Source organism: Cavia porcellus, unplaced genomic scaffold (genome assembly GCF_034190915.1).
Source record: "Cavia porcellus strain 051 isolate PalLab524CR breed Dunkin Hartley unplaced genomic scaffold, mCavPor4.1 scaffold_28, whole genome shotgun sequence".
NCBI classification, from domain to species: Eukaryota; Metazoa; Chordata; class Mammalia; order Rodentia; family Caviidae; genus Cavia; species Cavia porcellus.
In genome coordinates, this window is record NW_026947511.1 from 7,208,154 (window position 1) to 7,234,070 (window position 25,917).

The window sequence follows — 25,917 nt, forward strand, 5'->3', positions numbered from 1 at the left end:
TTACTATCTCCTCTTTCTCTTCCTTAAGGTTGAAAAGTCAGAGAGAAAGGTGAAAGGGATGGTTCTGAGGAGGAATAGCTAAGATAAGAAGTTGTCTATCTGTAGCCCGTATTGTACTTGATTCACTTCTGGGTGCATGTCACTGGCATTACACAATCACTTGGTGGGATGTCTGTGTGGACATCCAGACACTGGATGGACACTGTTTTTACTAAAAATACTGCTTATGCTTAGCATAAAAATGCATCTTTTGAAGCTATATGTATTAGCAATTTTCCTAACCACTAGTTTATAGAACAGTGCTTAAAATAGTTTGCATTTCATATTTTAAACCTGTAGTTTCAATTAACTGCCTAGTTAGAAAACCTATTTAGAAAACTTCATCCAGAAATTAACTTAATATAGATTTGCACAAAAAAAGGGAGATTTAAAAACTTCTGATCACACACAAAAAATGTGATTAAGGAAAGATTTAAAAAGGATGAGACATTTTATAAATAATGATAAATACTAGGCAATGCTTTAATTTACTGTGGCAGATACAAAAATCATGAATTAACAGTTTATAAAAAAGTAACTACATGATTTTTTTTAGCTGTTTAACAAAATGTAACAGTAGTGGCTTTTACTTTTAAAATGAGGTATTATTACACTGTAAACAAAACAGAGAATAAATAAAAGTAATGTACAATTTAGTGATAAATGATTATAAATTTCAACTAAATAACAACAGACAACAAAGATTCTCCAGTTATTGATGGACTTTGTCATTTAAAATTTGGCTCGTTTGTGTACTTCTTACTTAAAAGATATGCAAGCACATCATTAAACATGCAGATCAAGCCAACACAGTTTTTCCATAAGTCATCGCTACCAATAAAAACTTTACATTTTACTTAACACTTACATCTGGTTTCTTATACATGATTCTTTTGTGCTTATTACTAGTAACCTACATTAAATATCTTACTTTCTAGTTCAACCAGTACAAGAGAGAAGCAGTTTTATTTGCATATACATTAAAAATCAGAATAAAACAAAACCAATACGCCTTTAACTCTTGTAGGCTTTCCAAAACTTTAAAGAAATAACCTTTAAATAATATACTCAAATGAAAAAGCAGAGTCACCTCTGTCTGGAAGACAAAAGTAAATGAAGTAACTCCTTTTCCTCAAAGATTTGTGGGCTGGCTTCAAAACTACAATAAAACAAGCTGATCAGTTCCTTCACCCTTAAAGATTCTGCTGGTTGAGTAAAGGAAGCATCATAACAAGGAAATAGTCTAACTTGGAAGGAAGAAGTTTTGGGAAAATATTTATTTTTTGCATATGAATCATATGCTGGTACTAAATGCTGGTTTTATTATTATTGCAAATATAACTTCAGAAATGTCTGAAGGAAAGCTATCAAAGAATAAGAAGTCTTGATTTGGTAATATTTGTAACATGCTAATAAAACTGCTTCATTTGCTATAAATTAAAAAATACCATTTACTCTGACTTAAAATGCAGTTTCTTTTTACATGCTACTTTATTAGAAACAAACAAAAATGGGTACTTTTGAATTTACTATGTTCATAATCCAGTGAATAACAAACATTTTGTCAAAACTGAACTTTATTTTTATACCAAGCTACATTATTTTGACACATTATTGTATTTACTTTTCTCAAATATTTTATTTTTCCTTTTCCAAAATCAGTGTTTCAGTACAACTGGTGATTGAAAAGTATAGATACAAGTTTTGTACATCAATCAAAATACATATAAAAGCAGCTCTTTTCTTTTGTGCTTATAACTGACCTAATTTATCAATAATTAGTTAGAGCTGATTTTTCTAATATCTTAATCCTTAAGAAGAAATGATTATACAAATATTATAGAGTACTCAAGTAAGTAGTTTACTGCCAGTGTGCATGCAGACTAACAATACTTAAAAGAATATAACCTTGAATCCAGTTAGTCTGAAAATACTCTTGTACAGTCATCTTTATTGATTTGTAAAAGCTGTATACACGTCTAAAATCCTGAATTTACTTTGTAAAAATAAATCTTTGCAATAAATGGCACTATCAAAATCCCATTATTCTCAGGCTATTATGTAATTATTTACATGCTTTTTAGCAATACTTGAAAAGAATCTGATAAGACCCAAAGCCAGTATATCAAAAAACCCTGTACATTGCATTTGCAATTATACTGTTTACCTCTATATGAAAAATATGGCTACATGCCTTCTAGTAAGATAATGTAGCTATTTGCTTTGCTACCGTGTGCTTCCAGCACACAATCTGCCACTGGGTTCCACTACGTCAGAAATGCATTCCTCACTTTGCTTCCCAGTGGATCACCTGTGACAAACTACTTACACAAAACGATCAAGTGGTATAAAAAAGCAACGAGACCCACACCTGCATCTACTATACTTTTCTTTTCCTCACTCAAGAAATTTCTGTTTTTAGAAAATCATGCCTTCACTAAACATACTTCATATTTGATTTTTAAAAAAAAAACTCAGTATTTTAAAGTTAGTGAGTGTTTTCAAAGTGTTTAGACAGAAACATGAAAAGGTTAAAGGCACAATAAGAGGGAAGTGAATGCTACATATAAATATTATATTTCAAGTCTTCTAGGTTACTCAAGTCCAAAACCTTCTGAATTTGAAATTCCAATGATCAATTTCTGTTTCAGATCTTTTTTGCTTTTGTAAGGAGGAAGGCAAAGTTGATTGAAGCAGGTATGGGCCACAGGTAACCTAGGGAAAATAATTTTTAAAAATACATTAAGTCTTAGAATGCATACAACATAACTTCTAAACAACTTTTAAAAATAACAGGCAAGTTCAAATCAATTTTACTATGCTAAGATGACTCGATCACTCCTGTCCTGAACATGAATTTACTGAGTACCTACACATCAGGGAGCATTTAGACACTAAGGCTATGTGTACTGACAGACAATCAAAGTCCCTGCTCTTATGAACCTTTCATTTGAAAACATCTGTTTTGGAGTCAGATCCGAATTTCCCCCACTTACTAGTTATGGAACTTTAATCGCCTCCTGTCTCCCAGGCTCAGCTTCTTCATCCAAATAATAAATCAACCCATTAGGCTGTTTGACAGAATTAAAGTGCTATTTACACAAAATGCTTAGCAAAGTAGTACATAACATTATATTCCAGTCTTAATTGTCAAGTAGTTATAAAAGGAGCATTTTGGGGACTCCAGATGGTCGCACATTTTTTTTTTTTACTTTTATTTACATTTATTTTTGCTTAGTTTACTCCCATGCCATAAGTTTTTGTTTCTTCAGTTTTTTCTGGGATATCTTTTTCTTCTGTGTAATTTCCTCCTCTAGTTTAGGGACAATTTGTTCCTTTTCAGTAAGGATCATCTCACTGTGCCAGGGGGAGCTCATGTTTGGCCATTTGCTCTGTAAGTATGGTGGCAGTGCATCTTGGGTGCCTGTTTACCAAGATATGTTCAGTGATCAGAGAATCAACATCTAAACTTGTAAGTTCAGCATTACTCTCTGCAGTTTTAAGCACATGCAGCAAAAATTCAGCACACTTTTTAGTCCACCAACCCTGGGTCTAGCCCACTGTTTGGCCGAGGCACACCTCCCAACTCCACCACTGCGACGCCAGAATGGCACACACTGCTCCTGTAATGTGACTTCCTTCAGGTACCTGGTGGCCTTTCGGATGGCATACCCTTGCTGTCCTGAGCAGTTTCATGAGTGTTCTTAAAGTGAACATGAAGATTTGAGCCTCTTGATTTGCATGATTTTATGGGGTTTTCATAGTCAAGAGAGTAGCAAATCATCTTCACAGGTCACTTCAGGCCACTTACAGAAAGTACAAGCCACACTTTTGATGTTGTTGCCCTTGTTGTATAAGCAACACTCAGCTCTGAATCCTTTTCATCATCTGCCTCAGCCCTTTATCTGATGGCACTGTCATTTAGGATTTGTTAAGACATCTTAAGAACCTTTCTTCTACCTTTTACAAACACGACAGAACCAAAATAACTGTCAGAGAGTCAATGAATAAAAATGAGGACTACACCAAAGAAAAAAGAGAATTTTTTTTTTTTGTCTTTTTGAGATAGAGTCTTGATATGCGGTGCAGGCTTGCCTTGGGCTCACTTTGTAGTCCAGGCTGGTCTCAAACTTGCAATGATCCTCCTGCCTCAGCCTCCCAAGTGCTGGGATTACAGGAGTGTGCCACCATGCCAGGCAAAAAAAAAAAAAAAGAGAACATTTAAAAATAAGTTCATATAATTAAAAACTAAATTTGGAGAGCCCCTTCTACTGTAAGATTTATAATTATTAGAAATACTTAACATTTACAAAACAGAAATAAGTGATCAGTATATCACTGTGTAAATGCTTTTACATCTGCTGTTTCATTTCAAAGCAACTAAAATAGTTGCTATTCTCTTTCTCTTTGTCTCTCTCTTTGGTCACAAAAAGCAGACATGGAAGTAAACAGGCAACACAGGTCATGCAGTCCATCTGTTCAGAGATACAGAAACGGTAAAGGATAGACCCGAGACTCAAACCCGCATCAGCACAGTTTCAAAACTGGTGTTTTCAATATGTAAAGATTTACCATTCTTACTTAACAGAGAGCAGTGGATTTTCAGTGGTGAGCCTTCTAGGAGGAACTGAAACACCCCTTTCAGCTGGAATGCGTTCTTTGGAATATGTCTTGTAAGGTACTCCTTTTTAAAGATACTTCTTTCCTGTATCACACTGAAATGCTATGTGTCTTTGATAGCTGGCTACATTTAATCTGTGTGAAGTTCCTGTGGGCAATCTAGAGTTTGTTCTAGATTCATGATTAAGTCATGCTAGCTCGTAAAAGGATCACTGGTATGGTAATAATAACTGAAAAAGTTTACATGAATGTTTTTTTCAAGTCTTCAATTATAAGTTTTTATTAGAAACTTCTAAATTATATATATAAATACATGTTTTATATTTTAAAATATAATCTTGCTATTGGTTTAAATATTAAGTCATGAAATATTTACTATTTGTGTGGCCACATAGAGAATATGAAGATATAAGCCTTCGACAACTAACTAAGATACAAGATGCAATATGGTGAGCAGCATATCATTTTATATTTAAAGAATTCACTAAAGGAATGATTATTTTTGGCTTTATACAGCAAGTCAACATTAAACTAGGTCTTAGGACAGGTGAAAGATACGTATCTTATGTAAAGGGAACAATTTAAAGGAAAAGAGGAAGTGAAGCTTGAAATTTGTCAAAGAATTGGTAAAACAGCCTGTAGACCACAGTATGGAAACAAAACTGATAGGTGGTTTGGACAGAAGGCTGGAGAGCTTTATTTGGTTAAGTTCTAGATTTCGGAACGTAAGCTAATGGGGAGAAGCACAACTTACTGCCTAGAGAAATATGATCAAATCAGCATAAAGCAAATTAACAGCTAACACAACCAGAATGGGCAGACCTTGATCTTGAGGAAGGTGACTATTTAAATAAGCTAGGACTGAAGCAAAAAGTTAATTACATCAGGGTGGTGACAACAGGGAAAGCAAAGAACAGATTCTAACTTAAAAATGAGAGAACAGTTAAGACTCGAAATGCTCAATATATGGAAGAGGAAAAAATAATTATAAGCCAAGTTATATCTACTCAAACTAGCTGTGGGAATTGTGAGCTGTTTGTAAGAAGGACATAAACCTACTAACACTACAAGACAATTTAAAGTCACCATCTCTTCATATGTGAAAAGCATGGTACTTTAAAAAGTTAACAAAAATAAAGAGATCTAGTACTAAGCATAATACCTCCACCCAAATATACCTTAATTTACTATTTTTCCTGAAAATAAAAATATTTAAATAAAAATGAGGGTTAGATGACATAATAGTACAAAGTAGGCTAGGTTTTTACTTTTTTTTTTGTCTTTTTCCTTTTTATCGGTACCTTGCCTGCTTGCAAGGTAGGCGCTTAGGCTATTGAACTAAATCCCCAGCCCCTGTAGGCTAGGTTTTAAGAGATACTACAAAGCAATTATTAACTAAAAGATAACTTTCAGCCAAAGTCTCTCTAATGGGAAGCCCATATTTACTCTGAAGATTTTTCTATGAAAATAACTTCATTGCTAACAAATCCCTGAATTCCAACTGTATTATTACTGCTAGAACAACAAATAGATTAAATATAAAATTACAATTCAGAAATTTACCAGTTAGTGGAAGTTTCATTTTTTGAGATTTTAAAGTTCAAATCAGCCATCCCTCCTACAGGTACTCTGTCACTTCCTGTAGTAAAATGTAGCAACTTCTTTTGAAGATCAAGAGGAAATCCAAGCACAACATCCCAAAAATATCTGTAGAATACCAAAGGAAATTTATTTAATTATGTCTTCACAAAAATCTTGCTGCTTACAATAAATTCATGTAAAATAAGCTCTAAGAAAAACACTTCCCTTCAAGATACATCCTCAATGTAAAATTTAAGAATTTCCTTATATGAATTTAATTGTTGACTAATATTATAAAATAACAATTTTATAAAATTACATAAGTAATCTAACAGTAGATGTTATAGAACCTATTTTTGTTCTAATTATAATTTGCAAGTCTATTTTTTAATGTAGGGCTATTAAAGTGGTATTTTTAAGTATAGCATCCCTGAAATTCTAGAACTAGTTATTTTTATTATTTACTTTTACAGTTTTGGGGGTTGCTCATATAGGGTAAGCACTCTATCACTGAGCTATATCCCTAGCTCTCAAGTTTTTTCTTTATTTTACTAAAGTAGTAAACTATGTATATAAATTTTAGTAAACTAGGTATGTATGTACATGTAAACTATGTACTTTTGTAGATAGTTATTTGTATGATTTTTCCCAAGGGGAATGCTAGGTGATTTCATATTTAACATTTTCACATTCTAGAGCTGAAATATGACAGTGAGAGACCCTACAATATTTCAGCTAACTCAACTGATTAAAAAACTGTAAATCATGTAAGTAAGAAAATCACATCTGTTTTGTTTTTTCTTCTCCAATTCCACCCCACAGAGGTGCTCGCCTTATAGTCAGGTCTGTCTTCGCGTAGCCATCATACTGAGTGCTCCTCTGCAGGGCATGCATATCCAGTTCAGGGCTTCCACACACTAGAATTTCCACCTCCTCTGGACGAAGCAGCTGTCAGCAGTGATTCAAAAATCATAATTAAAGTGATATTTTTAAATTAAATTGGAACTATTTGTAGTCATGTAAATAAAAAAATTCATTACTTTTCTTACAATCAAACCATTTTTGAAGAAAAATCTTTTACTCCTACTAAAGCAAGACATTTTTTGCTTCTAATGTCTAATGTCTCATAAAACTATACTTAGCAGTTGTCAGACATGTAAATAACTTATCATGAATTCAGATTACCCATCTGCAAAAGCAGCACGAAGCTCCAACACACACTCATTTGCTTGCCCACGACTGCTGTGCACTGCAGTGCCTTCTACGTGCACTGCAGAGTTTGGATACTTAAGTCTACCCTGTGTTGCTCACTTGGTTTTTCACCCTTTAGGTGAGTCAATCTCTCAGAGATTAAAGTTTTAAAAAACAGAGGTCATGCTATTGCATTTAATTCTTATTCCTCCTATCTTCATTCCCACAATTATGACTGTGTCATAATTAAAACTCAGTTAGAGCTGGATGTGTTGGTGCATGATTCTAATCCCAGCACTTGGGAGGCCGAGGCAGGAAGATCACTGCAAGTTTGAGGCCAGCCTGGGCTACAAAGTGAGTCAAAGCCAGCTTGAACTTCATAGTGAAACCCTGTCTCAAAAAACAAAACAAGACAAAGCAATAACAAAAAATCCCACTCAATTAGAGCTTACTGGAAGAATTACTTCTTTTGATGAAGATACTTTCAACAAGGAACATGTTACAAAAGCTTACTCCCAAAGTGGGAAGAATGAAAGCTACATGCTCCTGCCCCAAAGAAATTTGCATAGTTTATTTCTGTCACCTATGGAAAATATTTCAAATGAAAGGCCTACACTGTCTTGAGTGCAAGACAAAACCGAGGGAAAACATAAGCAGCATGATGAAGTGTGCACTATTTCTGACGTGACACTTTAACCTGTATTGATATGGCTAAGACAACTCCAACAACCCGAGTTCACCATGGCCATGGAGATAAACTGCTTCCCACTGCTCAGCGGGACCCGGCATTGCTGAGGGGCCTTCGAGGAGGCAGCAGCCCTTACACATCTGCTCCTCAGGTAGGAAGCCGTGGCTTTGGCTCTGGAGCTGCACTTAGCCTGTTCGGGGCTTTGTCTCTCAGTAGTAGGATCTGAGGTCCACCATGTCTTCATTAACCCTACTTGGGAAAGGTTTTTAAAGCCCCTAAGCACACAGAGTAACATAGTAAAAAAGTGAAGCAGAAAAGTAATTTTTAAAAAAACCTCCAGGGAATTAAACCTGGAGCGGGAGAACATTTTCATTTCTAGGTCTATTTTTTAAAAAAAGAAAGCATTTTCAAATTTTAAAAGCTTATCTACTAAATAAGAAGCATTTGTCAGTGAATAGTATTATAAAATTTAATTGAATATTTAAAGTTTTAAACTCACCATTAGGGCATTTGAAGCACATACACTGTGGAAGCCATAATAAAATGCAGCAAACTGCTTATAGATGGATTTGTTGAGAAGAAAATCAGTATACAACTGCACATATTCTGGAAAGCAATTTTATATATGTTATACAACAAAAGCAAATGGTAAACACTAGTATTTTAATTGAAAAATGGTGTCTAACTTACCTTTCCTATTTTGATTGGTAACAGGAATTTTATCACCTCCTGGTTTTAAATTGTAAGACTTAATTATCCCAAATTCTTCTTGAAAAACCTGATAAGAGACACCATAACAGCATGTTCACTGGTATTACTGATATAATATCAGGCTTCACAGAATTTTATAGAATTTTAAAAGACAGGGTTTTCCCCTTCCTTTTAAAAACGTAACTACAGAAAGGCTACGTTTTATAACATTTATACTAAGAATATAATGTCACTTTAGGGCAAATATATAGGGCCTTATATCTATCTATAAAATACAGCTAAATACTCTAATGATGCCCACAAAATTTATGTGGCCACCTAGCTGACACTCAGGTCTTCGGAGCTTCATCTATCACTGTATTTTCCATCTCCCAACTATTTTAAAGAGCAAAGGAATAAATGTTTGATCTGTTAGTTTTTACTCCTAACTTCTTGTGTTGAAACTAGGGGACAGGCTTATTTTTGGAAGACAAAAATTTCAGAGAAAGCAACCACATCAACGGAATATGCAATTACCTAGCACTCAACACTATGCATTTCCACTGACTGTTCATCTACATGTGTCTGCTTTTCTGTCTCTACATTACCAGGTTAAAAGAGCCTGTAAGAAAGTGACTGTAGGTATTGACCAATGCTTGTAATATTTTCTAACAGTATTAACAGCATTTTTAATATATAGATAATATAGCTAACAGTTATAGTCCCTTAGTACCTGAAATGTTGAATAGAAATCTTCTTCAACATTGCCTTCATATGATAAGAGTTCACTTAATCCATGGGCCAATTCCTATAAAAAGAAATGTTAGCTATATTTTTAAATCAACTAGAATACCTCAAATAAGTAGACCTACTAAAGATCATTTACATGTGAGATGAGTAAACTTTCAGATTTCAAATAATACTTGAGATGTATTTTCTAAAACCATAATTCTTTTTATTTTATTTTTATTTTTTTGGTACCAGAGATCCAACTCATGACCTTATGCTTGCTAGGCAGGCACTTATGCCGCTGTGCTAAATCCCTGGCCCTAAGACACATAATTCTTATTAATGGCTTCTACCATCCAAAGGTTTGGAAAAGTAAATTATAGATTATGTAAGAGGAAACTGGTTCAAACCACAGAGGTATAACTCTAGATCTATTCTTAGCAAACAAGTACATCTCGTATGTGGTTTCCAGCATAGTTTAATGCTATCTGCTGTATTACTGTTTATGAATTTGTAGTGTTTCTTTCAACCTATTTACCTACAAAACTTTCTTGATTCATCTTTTAAGCATAAAAGATACAGTTCACATGTGTTAAATAGTGCACACATTTATGTTACTGTCTTTCTCTTCCAAGAAAATGTTGAGAACAATGGAGGAAGTATTTTCTCATATCTTTTTATAATTCAGGTTATCCATGAATAAAGAATTTAAAAAATGACTCAATATTTCCACAAATTTTTCACATTTCATGAAAATAGTTTTATTTTAAATCATTAAGAAAGATGAGTAAAATCTGCATCGTTAGAATGACCTTAGGTATGTCCATTTCTCTTAAACGACAAATTATACACATCTAGATTGGCATGGATCTGATGGTTGCCATCATTTTTTTAGAATTTTTAATAAAAACTATTCTATTTTTCATAAGAAAAGAACTCAGAAAAGTTAAATAATCAATGTTCACAAAGCTAATAAATGGCAGAGCCTGGATTAAAATCTCTGCCTTTCTGACTTCAAGATGTGTTCTACTATTCTGTAAGAGATTAGCTGCACTTTAAAGTGTATGATGTGTCTCTATAAGGGGAAAGTTTGGTGAAAAAGCAGTTGAGTTCTAAAAACAGAATGGGAACTGTACTTAAGAATAGCATTAGAAGAAAGAGTGTTTAAGTAGAAAAGAGAATGATTTAACTTATACTTACAGGCATAATTTGACATAAGTCATCAATGGTAACACTGCAGATGCCTACTGGTATATTTTGATCACCGGGCACAATGGGAGGGCTCAACAATTTCTTGTAACAGCAGGGAGGGAAACGGATATCCAAGGTGATGCTGTTATAAACAGCTAGTCCCATAAGCTATGCATACTAAATGTTAAGCATTAACATAAAATCCATGACAACAAATGGGTTTTGAATTATGCATCAGTCTTACTTCTTGCATACATCTACTTTTTAATTACTCCTACAAATCTTTTCTTTCATTTATTTTTCCTTTATTTTGTGTAATATAATTTTTTGATTGCCAAAAGTCATATAAAATTGAGGTGCCCAGTTGACAGAATTTAATCATTTCCCTAAAAAACTTATTTAAGGTCACAAAAGGTAACTTCATAAATTTCCATAACTTACTTTAATATATAATTTTTTTCTAAATTTAAACAAAGATTTTGGCAGTTTCATAAGCAGTAGCAAAAATTTATTCAAGATTCACTCCAGAATATACTACTTATTTTAGAAACAGCCATTGTAACTATTTTAAAATTAAATACAGATTGTGTGAAGAAAAAAGCTGTGCAGGATAAGTGTAAGATATATAGGCACTATTGATAAGCTAATTGGGAAAGTAGTCTACAGTGAAACTTTAAAGGCTTTCACCATTTGGGTTAGCTAAGTGTCAAAATAAAGAAATGCTATTGGTGTTATGAACTTTCTCTATTTGTATTTTATTTATTAAGTGTATGGATGAATTTAACATGCACTTGCTGAAAGGAGTTATAGATTAAATTTCATAATATTCAACTGCCTATTATATAAAGTATTCTAAAAAGTAAATGCATTTTATAGACCTCAAGGAAAATCTAAACATATGGGCTGACCAAAATGGAAAACAATTGAAAAACAGTGGAAGACCTGATGATATTTCAATCTGCTAAGTAAGGTGGAATAAAGGCTGATAACAATGTAAGGAGCAGCTACACCAGTTTATAAGTCACTATATAGACAAAGACTGGCCAGCAAATTCAACAGGACAGACACTGAAATGTGTTCTGATATACTCATATAATACTCAAAATGCTACCAATGGTAACCAATAGTTACTTACTATCATTTACTATGATGATGATTTTTAAGCATGTCTCATTTGAAAGTTTTTAAATACTATAATTCTAAAGGCAAATTTTTCACAGTAAGGAAGCAGAATGATAGACTTTGCTCCAGGGCCTTCAAAGGCAGAAGTGTAACATTTTATTTCACTCTAAATCAATCTGCTTAGATTGATGCGGGGATGGGGATGCGCAATTACTCTACTGGACTGCAGTGCCATGCAATGAAAAGAGCCGAGTTTGAAAACCCTGAACTATACTATATATACTGCTGCTATTCTCAGTAGATATGGGTGATTCTACTTTTGAAAACTGTTAAATTATAGCTCTTCATGTAACCTTCAAAACAATTATTATAGGTTCTACTACAATATTTCCTATAAACTCCAAGGTCTTACTATATTCAAAACTACCAGAATAACAAATCTTTGATCTTGAAATTCTAAAACTGGAAATACAAGTCATGCCTGTTGCTTCTAAAAGTTTAGTTCTCACCTTTGATATATCTTCTAACCAATAAAATGACCAAAATTTACTATCATTTCATGTTTTTCCTACATAAGAATGTGGTCTTTTGGAGTATCAATCATTCTTTTAATAGGTTTGTGTGTATGTGTATATGTGTGCATGTCATAATTACACATGAAAAATATTTAATTTTGAGGTTAATTTGAAATACACAGTTTGTAAATGTGGCTAATACGCTCTTAGGTAATGACTGAATTAAAAACTAAAATGTATTACAAAAGAAAATCATTAGCAAGTTTATGATTTTATAGATAGCACCACTGTTAGTGTAGTAGCTAAGTAAGATATATAACATTATTATAAGTATCAGAAAACAAAATATCACCATCTCTAACTGTGATATAAGAATGCAAAACATGACGATCGTAGGTATCAGGAAATTTAAATAGATCATGCTATTATGAGAAACATCAGTAACTGGTGGCTTTATGATGCTGAAACACATTCATCAAATAAGTACTATAGGTAACTGAATCAAAGGACTCTTAAAAAAGAATTAACCATTCCTCTGTGCTGTGGTATTTAGCAGTTTAGACTTTTGAGATATGACAGACATAATTTCAAATTAAACTTAACTTATTGTGTAGGTTTTTTCTCCCCGCTAGTCTTTCTTTTATCCAGTCTTTCAAGTTCCCTATACAATCCTTTGGACATATCCCAACAAATGCATAAGACACTTTCCAGTTCTTGGTCTTGTAGTATATTCTACATTCTTACGCCCAGTGTGCTTATTATCAAGCCCATCACAGTTCCGCTATTCTTTCTTGTCATTCTCTCAGCTTATAATGTGTTCCTTTTTCTAGTCCTGTGTTAACCAAATGCAACTGTTCGATTTAAAAATCTCTTGAGGAGAACATACTGCATTTGAGGCCACATGGTCATTTGACTATGAGAATAGACCACTTTGAACTGGTGGTCATCTGTTCATTTAGGTGGTTAACCTAAATAGTGCTTGTTCATTTATTTATTCTTCCCTCCTTTCTTCCACAATTATCATAAAATTATGATAATTTATCATAAAACTATCATAATTTTAAAAGCTAAAGAAATGGCACCTTGTCTAAAATCTCCCATTCAATGCAGGAATCACCTTACTTAGCTATTATACTTTTACTGTGGTGCTAAATATAAAATCATGAACTTGCTAATGATTTTCTTTTGCAATATATTTTAGTTTTTAATTCAGTCATTATCCAAGAGCATATTAGCCACATTTACAATATACTTGCTATGCATCAGAGGATGGCATCTTGATTTATAAATTTTTTGTTATTGTTGTTGGTACTGGGAATCGAACTCAGGGTCTCACACTTGCCAGGCAGCCACTGTGCTGCTGAGTTACATTCCTAGCCCTGAATTACAAAACTGTGAAAAACATTAAAAAATAATGCTTTCTGCTTTTATTTTTCTGAGACAGGGCCTTGCTGTCTAGTACAGGCTGGCCTTGGGCTTACTACGGAGCCTAGGCAGTGATCCTTCTTCCTCATTCTTCCAAATACTGAGCTAACAGGCAGGCACCAGCTCAACCTACTCACTTTTTAAAGGACATTTTCTTCATGTCTTAGCATTTACAAGTTTATTAGATTTAAGTTCCAAAATTTTAATTTAATAAACTAGATGACTGAAGCACAAAAATGAAATATAAAAGTACTTCATTATAAATGAAAAATGTTTTTTGAAAGTTTTAAATTTCAATTTTTAAAATAAATTTACCTTATAAAACATGGTATCTTTTAATTTTATTTTTAAAAGGGTAAAACTAAATATAACAAAACAGAACAAAGCAGATCAGAAGAAAACGTCACACAGATTTCAAAGCAAGACAACAGGAGATCATTAGTGTCTATCATATTGTCTGTTGTTTTCTTTTAACTAGTTGTCCATATCTTTACACACAATGAATTCATACAAAATAAAATAGTATTGAACTGATCAGAACAGAATACGAAGGCATTTTAGGCCTTCAAAACCATACAATAGGGAAATCAACAATGGCTGCCATAACGTCTCTTGTTCTCCTCAAAATAGCTATCCATACCTTCATGTATGTTGAAATTAAACAATACAAAACAGACTAAAATCACTCTGAACAAAGAACAATCATGCTGGATTTCACAGCATGATGCTACAGAATCAGCACTGGATACCATAAGTGTCTCTTTTTCTTCAAAGTAGCTGTTCATTTCATTGTGCATTATATAATCGATTCTCATAAACTGTTTAGAAGTTTTATGCATGTATGAGTCTCTACATGTATACTACCTTTTCTGTATTAGAGGGGAAAACAAAACAAATTCCTAGAAAAACACGAAACAAAAAAGACAAATAAATAACAATAGCAAAGAGCCCAAAACACTGACGATGTAGGCATTCAAAACAAGGTGGTAGAAGCATAACTAGGGTTGTTATTTTACATAATGATCTTCAAGAGTTCCTCAGAGCACCATACAATAATATGCACAATTGTTCCAATCCTATAATGTTAACTATTTTGTTCCAAGAACTTATAGAATTTGTAGCACAATCATTTAGCTATCCTACGTGTTTATATAATTTTAGTTATTTTTTCTTTTCCCTTCCTTTTTCTTTTTCCTCCTTTTCCCTGAGATATTGTTTTTCCCCCTTCAAGCAAATTCTTAAAATTAGAATTGAACCATTTCTTCCAATTAAATCTACTGATGTTACAAAGATACGATATTACAAATAAATATTACAAAAATCTATGAATTTGAGAAGAATGCTTTTCTAAAGAACACATTTCTAAAATACAAAAAACACATTTCTAAAATACAGATAAAATCTTTTAAAAATCTCTAGTCTATTAGCACCTCCTAGTGGAAAGTTTAAAGGATACAATTCCAACCAATCGGAATTCAGAATAGTTATCACACTTAAAGCTGCTAAACCAATGGCAGTGTGAATCCTTATGATATGTAAACATGCCTGAAAAAAGAAAACACAATTTTGTTTACATGAGAGATTTAAAAAATCAACATAGCAAAAAAGTACATATTTATCTACCAGAAGCAAACTAATCTAGCATTAATTTTGTTACAAACTGCTTTCCATGATGCTTGTAATATGGGAGTTTGATTTATTTCACTTATGAATATGATCTCTAGCTGTAAGTTTAAATTTCAAAGGCTTATTTTTTCTCTAAAAAGTCATGATTTGCTGTTTCTTAATAGTGATTCATTATTTAATGAAAGAAGTTTTGCATATTAGTGTAGAACAAACTCACTTTGGCTTTTAATTTCTAATATTCTTGATTTCAGTGACAATTAAATTTTCATATATTTGGCATATTTAGGAAAAATACGGATATTTCCTCACAAAAGCATACTGTCAATCTTGACAGAGTTTGTATAGGAGTCCTATCAACATTTGAATCATCAATCTAGTCAATTTTAAAAATGTAAATAATACTCTATAATTATTCAACATATATGGCTAAAAGTCTATAAAAGCATAGGTTGAACATACTAACAATTATTAAGAAATAATGCTCACAAAAATTAAATTCTCACCATAATCTGGATGAAAAATTTGACGAATTAGAAGGAGGAACCATTCTTTAGTCAAGCCACCCATATCCAAACCAGCTTCACCAACAAATGTAACTTTCAACTTCTTTTTCAAATCTGCTCTTTTCCGGGTTAACTATTTGAAGAAATTACAAAATAAAGAAGAACGAAGAGCAGTAAAAGGAGGATTAATTTTTTTAACTCTGGAAACTATGTCAAGCAGTCTTTATCTTATTTACAATGTCACAAACTGCCATCCACCCATTCATCTATCTATCCAGTGAATTTGCTAGATTCTGTGTGAAATGGGTGTTATTCTGAAATACGATCAAGAAACTTGATGAATGCTGGTATTGAATGACATCTAATAAAAAGGCAGGGATGTTTAACACCATACGCAGTGATCTGAACCTTAGTAATAACAGTGTGTGACAAATTTCAACTTATTTGGTACAGTTAGTTATGAGCTATGGAAGACAGAAGGTATGTTTTAAAGTGTGCCATAAATCATAGATCAGGAACAGCATACTAACATTAAATTTTGTCAATTTCATTAAAGTTGGCTGTGCACTTCAGATTCCAGCTTTTTTTAAGAAATGTCATGGGAAGTGAAATATGGGTCTGTGGTTATGATCCTGAGACCAAGATTCAGAGTTCTCAATGGAAATCACGCAATTCTCATGCGAAAAAAGCATGTCAATCAACATCCAAAATTAAAGTGACGCTGATTGCTTTTGTTTTTGTTTTGTCTTTTTCCTTTTTATTGGTACTGGGGACCGAACTCACGAATGCCTGCTTGCAAGGCAGGCGCTTATGCCGCTGAGCTAAATCCCCAGCCCCTGTGCTGACTGTTTTTGACCATGGTAGACTGCACCAAGTAGTACCCAGGAGCACTACAGTGAACTTGAAATATAATAAAAGCTTATAAAAGCACTTAACAAATGTTGTATGTAGAAAATGGCTTGAGAAATGGGCAGCTTCATCCTCAACTCAAGTATTTATGACAATACTTCATGTCACATATTGCACTGGTACAACAATTTCCATTGAATAAAAAATTAAAATATTGTCTTGTCCACCTTATTCACAAGATCTGAAACTGTGAGACTCCTGCCTCTTTCCCACAGTGAAAATGACCAGGAAAGGTAAATGTTTTGAATTGATTTAGGACATCAAGGTAGCCATGATAGAGCAACTAAACACACTCATGAAAAAAAATTTCCTGCAGTGCTTCAGAAAGTGGCAAGAACAATGTGTGTTTGAGATGTTGAGAAGTATTGTGAGGGAGACTGATGATGTGTAAATTAAAAAAAAAAATTTAAACATTTACCATATTTCTTGATCACACTGTACATATACATTTCAGGTTAGGAAAAACAATTATGTCTTGTTCAAGGTTAGTGTATCCAAATAACATTTGGCCCTAAAATTTCAGTTTAGTAGATTACACTGTAAAATAACTCATTTCCTTTTAACATTCCTTCAACACCAAATTTCTGAAAAATCACATTTCTAAATCATTTTCTTTAATAGCTACATGACAATTAGCGAAAGCACTTGTACATACAGAAAACTTTATGATACTTGTACATGCAATCAGTGTTTGTGCAGAACTGAAGCCCAATACATCCTGTAGGCCACATTTATACTTCTACAGGTAAGTAATCTGAGGTCTGTAGAAATCAGAACAAATTGTTTTATACCTAGCTGATAATGAAGCTAGTTGGGTCCAGAATCCAAATTAAAAAGGGTTGGGGACATAATTCGGTGGTAGAGGGCTTGCCTAGCATGTATAAGGCCCTAGGTCCAATCTCCAGTACCATTAAAAATAAAAAAAGTAAAATCCAGGTTACATTCTAAGAAACATGAATTACTCATGCAAGTACTCTACATCAAATCATTTTCCAGAGTACTAATGACAAACCACAAAAGTGAATCTATGGCTTATTATATAACATAGAAGTGATTTTAACTGTGATACTAAAATTTAAAGGAACACATTTATTGGCATACAGAAATTTTTAAAAAGCTGAGATTTTTAGCAATAAATCATATTGTACAATTTATCTGAAAGTTTTAATCAATTAATATCATTTTGGAATAAATTATACCTCATCAAGTGAATCGCTAACCAGATGTGTCCGCCTTACTTTCATGTTCAGAAATAACATATTCATATCAGGTCTCTGTCTTCGAGATACTTTATCCACCAGACTTTGCTAATTAAAAAAGAAAGCAAACATTTTTCACTTTTACTTACACTATAATTTCATTTAAAACATTTAAATACTTTAGTTAAAATCGCTTAAATCCTGTCTTATTATCAGTATAATCTTGTCTTTAAAAACTTCATGAAATCAATTATATACATTTAATTGTGAAAATGTATATAATTATTATTCCATAATAACCAAATGAGGTAAAAAAAAATCATTTTGAAGTGAAGAATGTGCATTACAGTTGCCAGATGTGCCATTTCTTAAGCAGTAAAGTTTTTTACTTAATACAAATATAAAATGAAAACTTTTAAAACAAGGTATATACTTTTGATAAGCCTGGACTTACGCTTTTTTAGACACTGAATTTACACTAAAAGTACAAGTCTATTTTTAGAAAGTAATTTGCCAATATTTATCAAGACATTGATATTGTTCATACCCTTTGTCCTAAATTATTCCACTTCTGGGAATTTTAAAGACAGAAATGTTTTATACTGTTGAATGGTAAATACAATGGTGGCATGCATGCTGCAGAGGGCTGCTGTCATCACTCAGAGGTCTAAAAGGTTTGCCATCACTACCATAGTATTATCCATAAAAGCAAAATTTCACAAGAATCCTATTTACATATCTAGTTAATGGCATACAACATGGTTATCAATAAATGAGGGTTACAAAAACTGTAAACAGTACAAGAAAGGTATATCTGAAATCTGTAGGGAACTAAATTGTATGTATATTCTTCTTTTGACTTTTAAAGATAATACAGGAAAGAATATAAAGGGATTATTAAAATGGAGACATGAGAAGTTTTAAAAATCTACTTTTTGTGCTTTTACAAAATATAAGTAATGTGTATATTAAAAAACAACATACAAGGAATATATAAATGTTATTTATCATACAAAATTTACATTTTTGAACATTTACTTATCTAAATTATCAGACTACCTCATCCCTGGTAAGAACAGAAAATTTTCCTACAGGTTGAAGTTGTACATTTCAGACACTTTAAATAGGTGTTTACATATTTAAATAGATAAAATTTTAATATTTCAAGTCTACATGATTTAAAGTTAGATTTTATAGGTTACTGTAATAAAACACTAATTCAGAATCCTCTCCATAGGTGCAATGTTCACTGCTAAAGCTTTTAATAATTTTTTACTTCTCAGGTACCAAAAGAGATCTACATTCCTGAGACAACAATCTGTGTCATGAAACTTTTTCCTACTTTTTCCTGTCTTCGATTCCTAATTTAGCACTTAGGAAGCTGTCATAATAGAAACAGTCAGTAAAGAAATCTACATAAGGATATTAACAGTAGACCAGCTCAGGGGCTATTCCTCCCATCAACAATTCATATTACTAGAAAATGCTCCAATGAAAGAAATAACAACAATAGAATTCTAGATAGTCTGTCTTTTTAAGGGGAACCCTTTTTGCAATTTCAGATTGTACCATATATACATTCTTACTTGTACTGACTACCTGCACGTTTGTCCTTATGTCAAAATAGTCAGTGGTCATTAATTCCAAGTGTTATGGTAGTTTATTACTTAAAATGTTGGAAACGTCTGTCAGGACAGATTGTAATGCCACTTGACTTTCAGTGTCTACTCATTTACTTCCATGCTCTGTCTGTGGAAGACAGCCTGTGCAAGAATGAACATCAGCCATTCTCCTTTTTAAGAAGAAAAAAATTACATGAAAAGGTATTTAATACCTCAAGTATGAGTGAAGAAAATACTACAGAAATTTAGGTAAATTAGCTCTTACATTTTTTTACAATATAAAACATAGCCCAAAGTCAAAAAGCACTAAACAAGTATATGACATTATACAAAACAACTAATAGAAAATGTTCAAATGTCTAGCTAAATAGTTTCAGTCAATATCTACCCCAAATCAACAAACAATTCTGGTGGTACATATAACAATGTAAACTCACTGTGGTGGGGGAGGTGACTGAGAATTCCTCTGTGGGGCACAAACAATAAAATTTCTTCTAATAGTCCCATACAATTCTTAGCTGACTTTGGGATGTCATCAGTCACTGAAACCTTTTGTTCTTTTCTGTGATAGAAATCTCTTACAGGAAGTTACTTCCTGAAGAATGATCAATTTTTACTTTTAAAATATTTTGAAATAGTAGAATTTATGTTTTAAGATTGTTTATGTTCTTAGATGAGACATGGAAACAATTTTATGGTTTCTCTATTTTAACAAGAATACAGCTGAGCTTCTTTTCCATTTTTACAGTTGTAAACAATCATGTTGCACAAGTTGAAAGTTTGAAATATATGAGTATGTAAATGTGCAGTCTAGTGCTCTAATAAATAGAAGGTCACTGAATCTGGTTAAAGTTGGTAACTTCACTGTGCTGTAAGGAGCAGTAGGGCAGGCCCAGAGGTAAACTTCATCCTGCTCCGCGGTATGCCTGAAGTCAGTCTATCATCCTAGTATCTGGGGCCCTCTACATACCTTGATTTCCTAAGAACAATAAAACACCTTTCACCTTCTTTAGGCGGATTCCTCAGTTTCCCAGGACATACTTTTTTGATATATCTTTGTAATGTTCTGACTGTTTCTGCTTCTCACAAAACTAGAAAACGCAGTGGTTTGAGGATTCCCTCCCTGCATCACTGAAATTTTCACCAAAGTTCTGTTCATTTACCTGAAGCAGGAACTTTACAAAGTGGGGTTCAACAAACTCTTAGTAATTTAAATCTGCAAGAAACATTTAGTCTTCTGCTGTATTTATAGCATAATAATAAATTGATTCGATTAGGGATGTTTTGTTCCCATATTGCAAACGAGTTTAATCACTTATGGAGGAACTAGAATAGGAGCTTACTTTTAACATTTACTGATTATGATAGAACAACTCATAAGACATTTAACTTATTAAATTATTTACTATATTGATTAAAGTCAGCATAAATATGTTTTTATAGCTGGCTTACCCTTGCGATGCTTATCATCTGTTGTTCTGAGTCTCTCTGAATAATGATTTTTTTTGCAGCTATAGAAATAACGAATGGGTACTGACAGAAGGAAAACCTGCTCAACAAGTGAAAACAGAAAAAGCAAAATGGTGTATTTTTAGCAAAATTATCCTAAGGGAATTTAAGGTACCTCTTCTAGCAATATAAAACAATTACTTTTGTATTGTGTTTCACCATTTACAAAATGAATTTTGTGTTTATCACTTAATTTCCACAACCCTGTTAAGAATGTGTCATTACTAAATATATAGTGGTTTTATTCTCCAAAGGAAGCTACATGTAATTTTCTGAAATGTGTGCTCATCATTACATTGTTTATACAAACAATTTGAGTTTATATAGTCACCTATATATCATTGCCTGTGAAAAATCTGGCCAATACCAGAACCAAAAGTCAGAATTGAACAAGGATTAGAACGAGAAAAGTCATATGCTCAAGTTAATATAAGAACCCATTATTATATGGCTATTTCTGATGTAGGAGCATCACAAATGAAAAAATCCAGCAGTAACTAAAACAGTCATAATTTAAAGGCCATTAAAAGAAAATATGCTGCTATTAATATTATATTTAATGGTATGATCAAAGCTTATGAAAATCACTTCTCTCCTGGGTCAGAGTTGATCTTGTGCTATATACTAAGGCTACACATTACACAGATAGAAATGCAATTACAAAGAATGAGTGTGGCAGCAATGATACTTTAGGAGTTGAACTCCCATTACTAGTGACTGCAGTGAACCCAACAGTTACAGTTGGAATCCAATGTGGGTACAGCCAGGTGGTACATCTGTGATTGCTGGGTATAATGAAGACATTATGAAAAAGAAGGGGACAGACTTAGCATGAACTAGAAATAAGACAGTGACAAAATTATTAATAAGCAACAGAAGATATTAATACTCTCAGTATAATGATTTTACTAAACGCTAAAAGGAAACATTAGAAAATGCAATGGACTTAGTGGAACATATTTTAGTTCTAGTATGCACTTTAAAACTGGGCTTGTCAATTTTTCCCTTGTATTAAAGAATACTGTGTGTGTGAAATACTCACACAAACAAATTAGCTTGTTTATGGTCAAAGATGACATGTTCAAAGAATCCAGATGCTGTTCTAGGCTTAGACTGGCTGCCAAGGGTCAATAAGGTTATACTGTCAAAACTCCTGTGTAAAGCTGTGGCTCCATATTAAAAGATGTTATCATTAAAATAGGCACAATTCTTGGAGTTACTTTTTGGATACAATTATATTAAAATGGGAGGAAAAGTAGCTTTGCAAAATAAAATGTGCCAATAAAAACATAAAACTAACCAAGAATCCACAACATGTTTTGTTCAGTTAGGAACATTCGAAGTGCAGATATATCTGGAAAGCTATTCCAAGTATTATGCCAATTCTGATGGAGAGGGTCCTTGGAAGGTTTAACCAATTTATGAACTAAATGGGCGTTCTGAGGTTATTCATGTTTTTTGTATCTATATCTTAGTCTCCTTTGGAATAAGGCCAGTCCTCTGGAGATCTCAGAATCCAGGAATAAACTATGTTTAGATAATCTTGCTCTTTATACTAGAATTATGAAATTACAGTGCAGTGTATAGAGTTTTCATCAGGTACTTGGAAGTGTATTACATTAAATAATATATTCTTTTTCTACAATATGTAATATCACTACAAGTACAGAATAAGGGAGTAAAAATGAATGTGTGTATGTGCATACGAACATGTGTGTGATCAATTAACTGGATTAGGCACCAGCAAACTATAACCTCTGGACAAATATGGCCTACTACCTGTTTTGTGTAAATTTATATAGAACATAGACATACTCATTTCTTTATACATTAGCTAAGCCTTCTTTGCACTAAAATAACAAAACAATCTGTATAGTTCACAGAACTAAAAATATTAATATTTCTTTGTCGAAAAAATTTTGCTGACCCCTTTGCTAGATAACACATAAAACAAAACATACTATCTACTATGACAGAATATTTCCCTTTTTGAAAAATGCATTAACCAAACCAAAACCAAAACCAAATTAACACATATGTAAATCCAAAATGGCAGGCAAAGACAACACTTTAACAAGCACAATGATATTTCAAAGATGGACATCTAAACTACAAAAAGGTATGTAAGGGTACATGTATTTTTTAAAAATAAACTTGTTTTTATTTCATATAAACTTAAAAATTCAGTCATTACATTGAATAATATTTCATTTGGGTGAACAACCAAAAGAGCTTTTGATCATACCTGTGAGAGTTTCCAAAGCTCTGCCATGTATGATACTCTTCCATAAGGTCAATGTGATCCAATGTAGAATTATAGAAATCAGTATAAGGAATAAGAGGAGGCTGAACCAAACTGTTGGCAGTATCTGCAAAGATAAGGTCTAACATAATGACCTTTTCCAACATGCTCCTGATTCATTCTAATAAAACCATCATTTTAATGTCGATTGGCTAGCCTTGACCTAGAAACTTGTTTTTAAACAACATAGTTCCCAAAGAGTAAATTTAACACTGTGATCAAAATGTAGCAAAGCATTTTTTAATTTTAAAAACATGGGACAGTTATCATAAAAGTATTAAAGGGAGTACTGATATGGCCATCTACTCATATATATCCCCATCAGTGTGCATTATAAGTAATTAATGGAAGTTTCTGTTTTCTCAGGAATCTCAACTTAGATCATACGCAGTTAACAGTTTTAATACAGAATATTGCTCAATAAAAGGCATACAGCTTTTTTACACTTACAAATTGTTGTGGTTTTTTCCATTCAAAAGAATGATTTAAAATTTAAGAATATCTCTATAGTACTTTGACAACCTTAAGAAATGTCCCTGAGATTTAACAAAAGAAAAGATGTGAACCTACTAAGTAGAGCCAACACTTTAGATGCTGATGGAATCCACCAGGAACATTTTGTTATAGGTGGAAATTCTTCAGGCTTTGCAGGAAACAGACGTAAAGAAATAAACTGCAGCAATCTCTCTACCAGTTGCTTGAACCGCTTCTGGGATAATCTGGCAAAGATTTTGAAATAATTCCAATAAAAATTCATATTTTTAATTTTAGTAATATATTTGTTATTAAACTACATCTTATACACATAAAATTTTAGACTATTATCTTGAATTCTACTTCTTAAATTGCAAAACACTTGAAAATATACAAAAATCTTAGTTGAAGACTGTTTCTTAATAAGAAATAAAACACCAAAACTGCCATTAGGTTAGCAATTCGATTTTTAAGGCTTTCAATATTTAGTCAATTTTCATTGTTCACATATTTCATACTTGCAAATTTGCCTACTTGCTAAAATTTAAATGCAACTCCCAAATTAGTTCTGCTTTTGTGGTCATTTGTGGACATGCAAAAAAAAAAAAAAAAAATAGTGACACTCTTAAGTCTGCTGACATGAACCTTCCCCAGCTGATGTAAAACAAAGAAATGCTCTGCCTTCTTGTTTTAGTTCTGATACTATAAATAAGTATTCTTTACATAGCCTTATGGCACATTTTTCATATTTTTCCGCTTTTCATTGGTAATTTTCTGAAATCACCCTCAAGTGTAGAGATAATAGTGATAATGTGTCTATCCAGTGTTCCCATAAACAAGGATGTGAGGCACCTTAGGGTGAAAATTTATGTGCTGGATAAACTTTATTCAGACATGGTTACAGCGCTACTAGCCAAGAGTTCAATGTAAATGAATTATTTATATCAGATATGTATTGTTAAGAAAAAATACTCATAAAGTGAAGTTATGCGCTGATTATTTGACAAAAAGGTGATCAGAAGCTTCGTGAATCTAAGCCCGCATTTTCCCAAGAAGCAATGGCTCAGTCAAAATTTGTTAATTCAGTGTTTATGGTGATGTGCAGAATATAACTATTGTGAATGACGAGATCTGGTTGAATTTAAAATTTATTTCGGAAGTATTTTGCCAGTTTCAACTTGGTATCAATAGCTAATATATTAACAGTAATATTTTTAGGCAAAATGAAAGTATCATGTAAATAATAGTGAAATTTTTGATATATAGGCAGGAAATAAAAAGAAATCAAAATCGTAATGTTTCAGCAAATCCAGTCATCTTCAAGATAGTGTATACAAAAAATGATAGGAATGTACCACATAAAAACTGAAAGAGTAAATAGAAATTCTTAGTGGCTTACAGAAGCAAAATGATAACTTACATTTAAAACACAATTTAAATTATCCTTTATGTTTTACTAAAATGTATTTTTAATAATTGGCTTTTCAATCTTGTGAATTATAAGCAGCAATTCTAAAGACCTAAAGACATTAAAATAGATTTTATTATAGATTTACTAAAATCAAACTTAAACTGTGAGACTACAGAAGTTCTTAATATTATAGAATGATTTACTTTTTCAACCAGTGAACTAGGAAATGGTGGTCAGCTTCCACTAAGGCAGCTATCTGTCGTAACAAGTGAGCATAGATGACATATGTCGATGTGTTATTAAATTGAGGATTCTGAAAGAGATATTAAAGATAATCGTGTTAAAATTTTGTTAGTATGTAAAAAGAAAGATATTAAACTTATGAATTAAGTGATATATCAGAAAACTAAATTTGAAATTATAAAATACTTTAAAAAATAATCTCTTTGTTATTTAGTTAGCAGAGCCTTTGGTTTATGTTGCAATACACTGCAAAGAGCATGGCCATGGAGCAGAGGGGTCTGGGTCTAAGGGATAATTCTACTCTCATTAGCTGTGCACTTAAGTATGC

The 25,917-nt window shown here is 32.6% G+C and overlaps 1 protein-coding gene and 1 pseudogene across 4 annotated transcripts in view; both read right to left on the reverse strand.

Moving 5' to 3' along the window:
- Positions 1-489: 489 nt before the first annotated feature.
- Hectd2 (HECT domain E3 ubiquitin protein ligase 2) overlaps positions 490-25,917 on the reverse strand; it is a 71,658-nt gene continuing 46,230 nt past the window's right edge. The window contains exons 8-21 of one of the 4 annotated variants that reach the window (XM_063239422.1): positions 25,550-25,659; positions 24,032-24,180; positions 23,405-23,528; positions 21,103-21,199; positions 18,029-18,136; positions 15,921-16,053; positions 15,248-15,336; positions 10,739-10,897; positions 9,543-9,617; positions 8,810-8,897; positions 8,619-8,725; positions 7,073-7,188; positions 6,223-6,366; positions 490-2,754 (exon numbers count right to left, since the gene is read on the reverse strand). In XM_063239422.1, the coding sequence (XP_063095492.1) occupies positions 2,634-2,754; positions 6,223-6,366; positions 7,073-7,188; positions 8,619-8,725; positions 8,810-8,897; positions 9,543-9,617; positions 10,739-10,897; positions 15,248-15,336; positions 15,921-16,053; positions 18,029-18,136; positions 21,103-21,199; positions 23,405-23,528; positions 24,032-24,180; positions 25,550-25,659 (1,620 nt within the window). In that variant the 3' untranslated portion in view covers positions 490-2,633. Of the gene's footprint in view, positions 2,755-3,262; positions 4,205-6,222; positions 6,367-7,072; positions 7,189-8,618; positions 8,726-8,809; positions 8,898-9,542; positions 9,618-10,737; positions 10,907-15,247; positions 15,337-15,920; positions 16,054-18,028; positions 18,137-21,102; positions 21,200-23,404; positions 23,529-24,031; positions 24,181-25,549; positions 25,660-25,917 lie in introns of those variants that run through there. The other 3 variants (XM_063239423.1, XM_063239424.1, XR_010044251.1) reach the window with 3 other exon arrangements.
- Positions 3,263-3,823, reverse strand: LOC106025700 (large ribosomal subunit protein uL22-like; annotated as a pseudogene).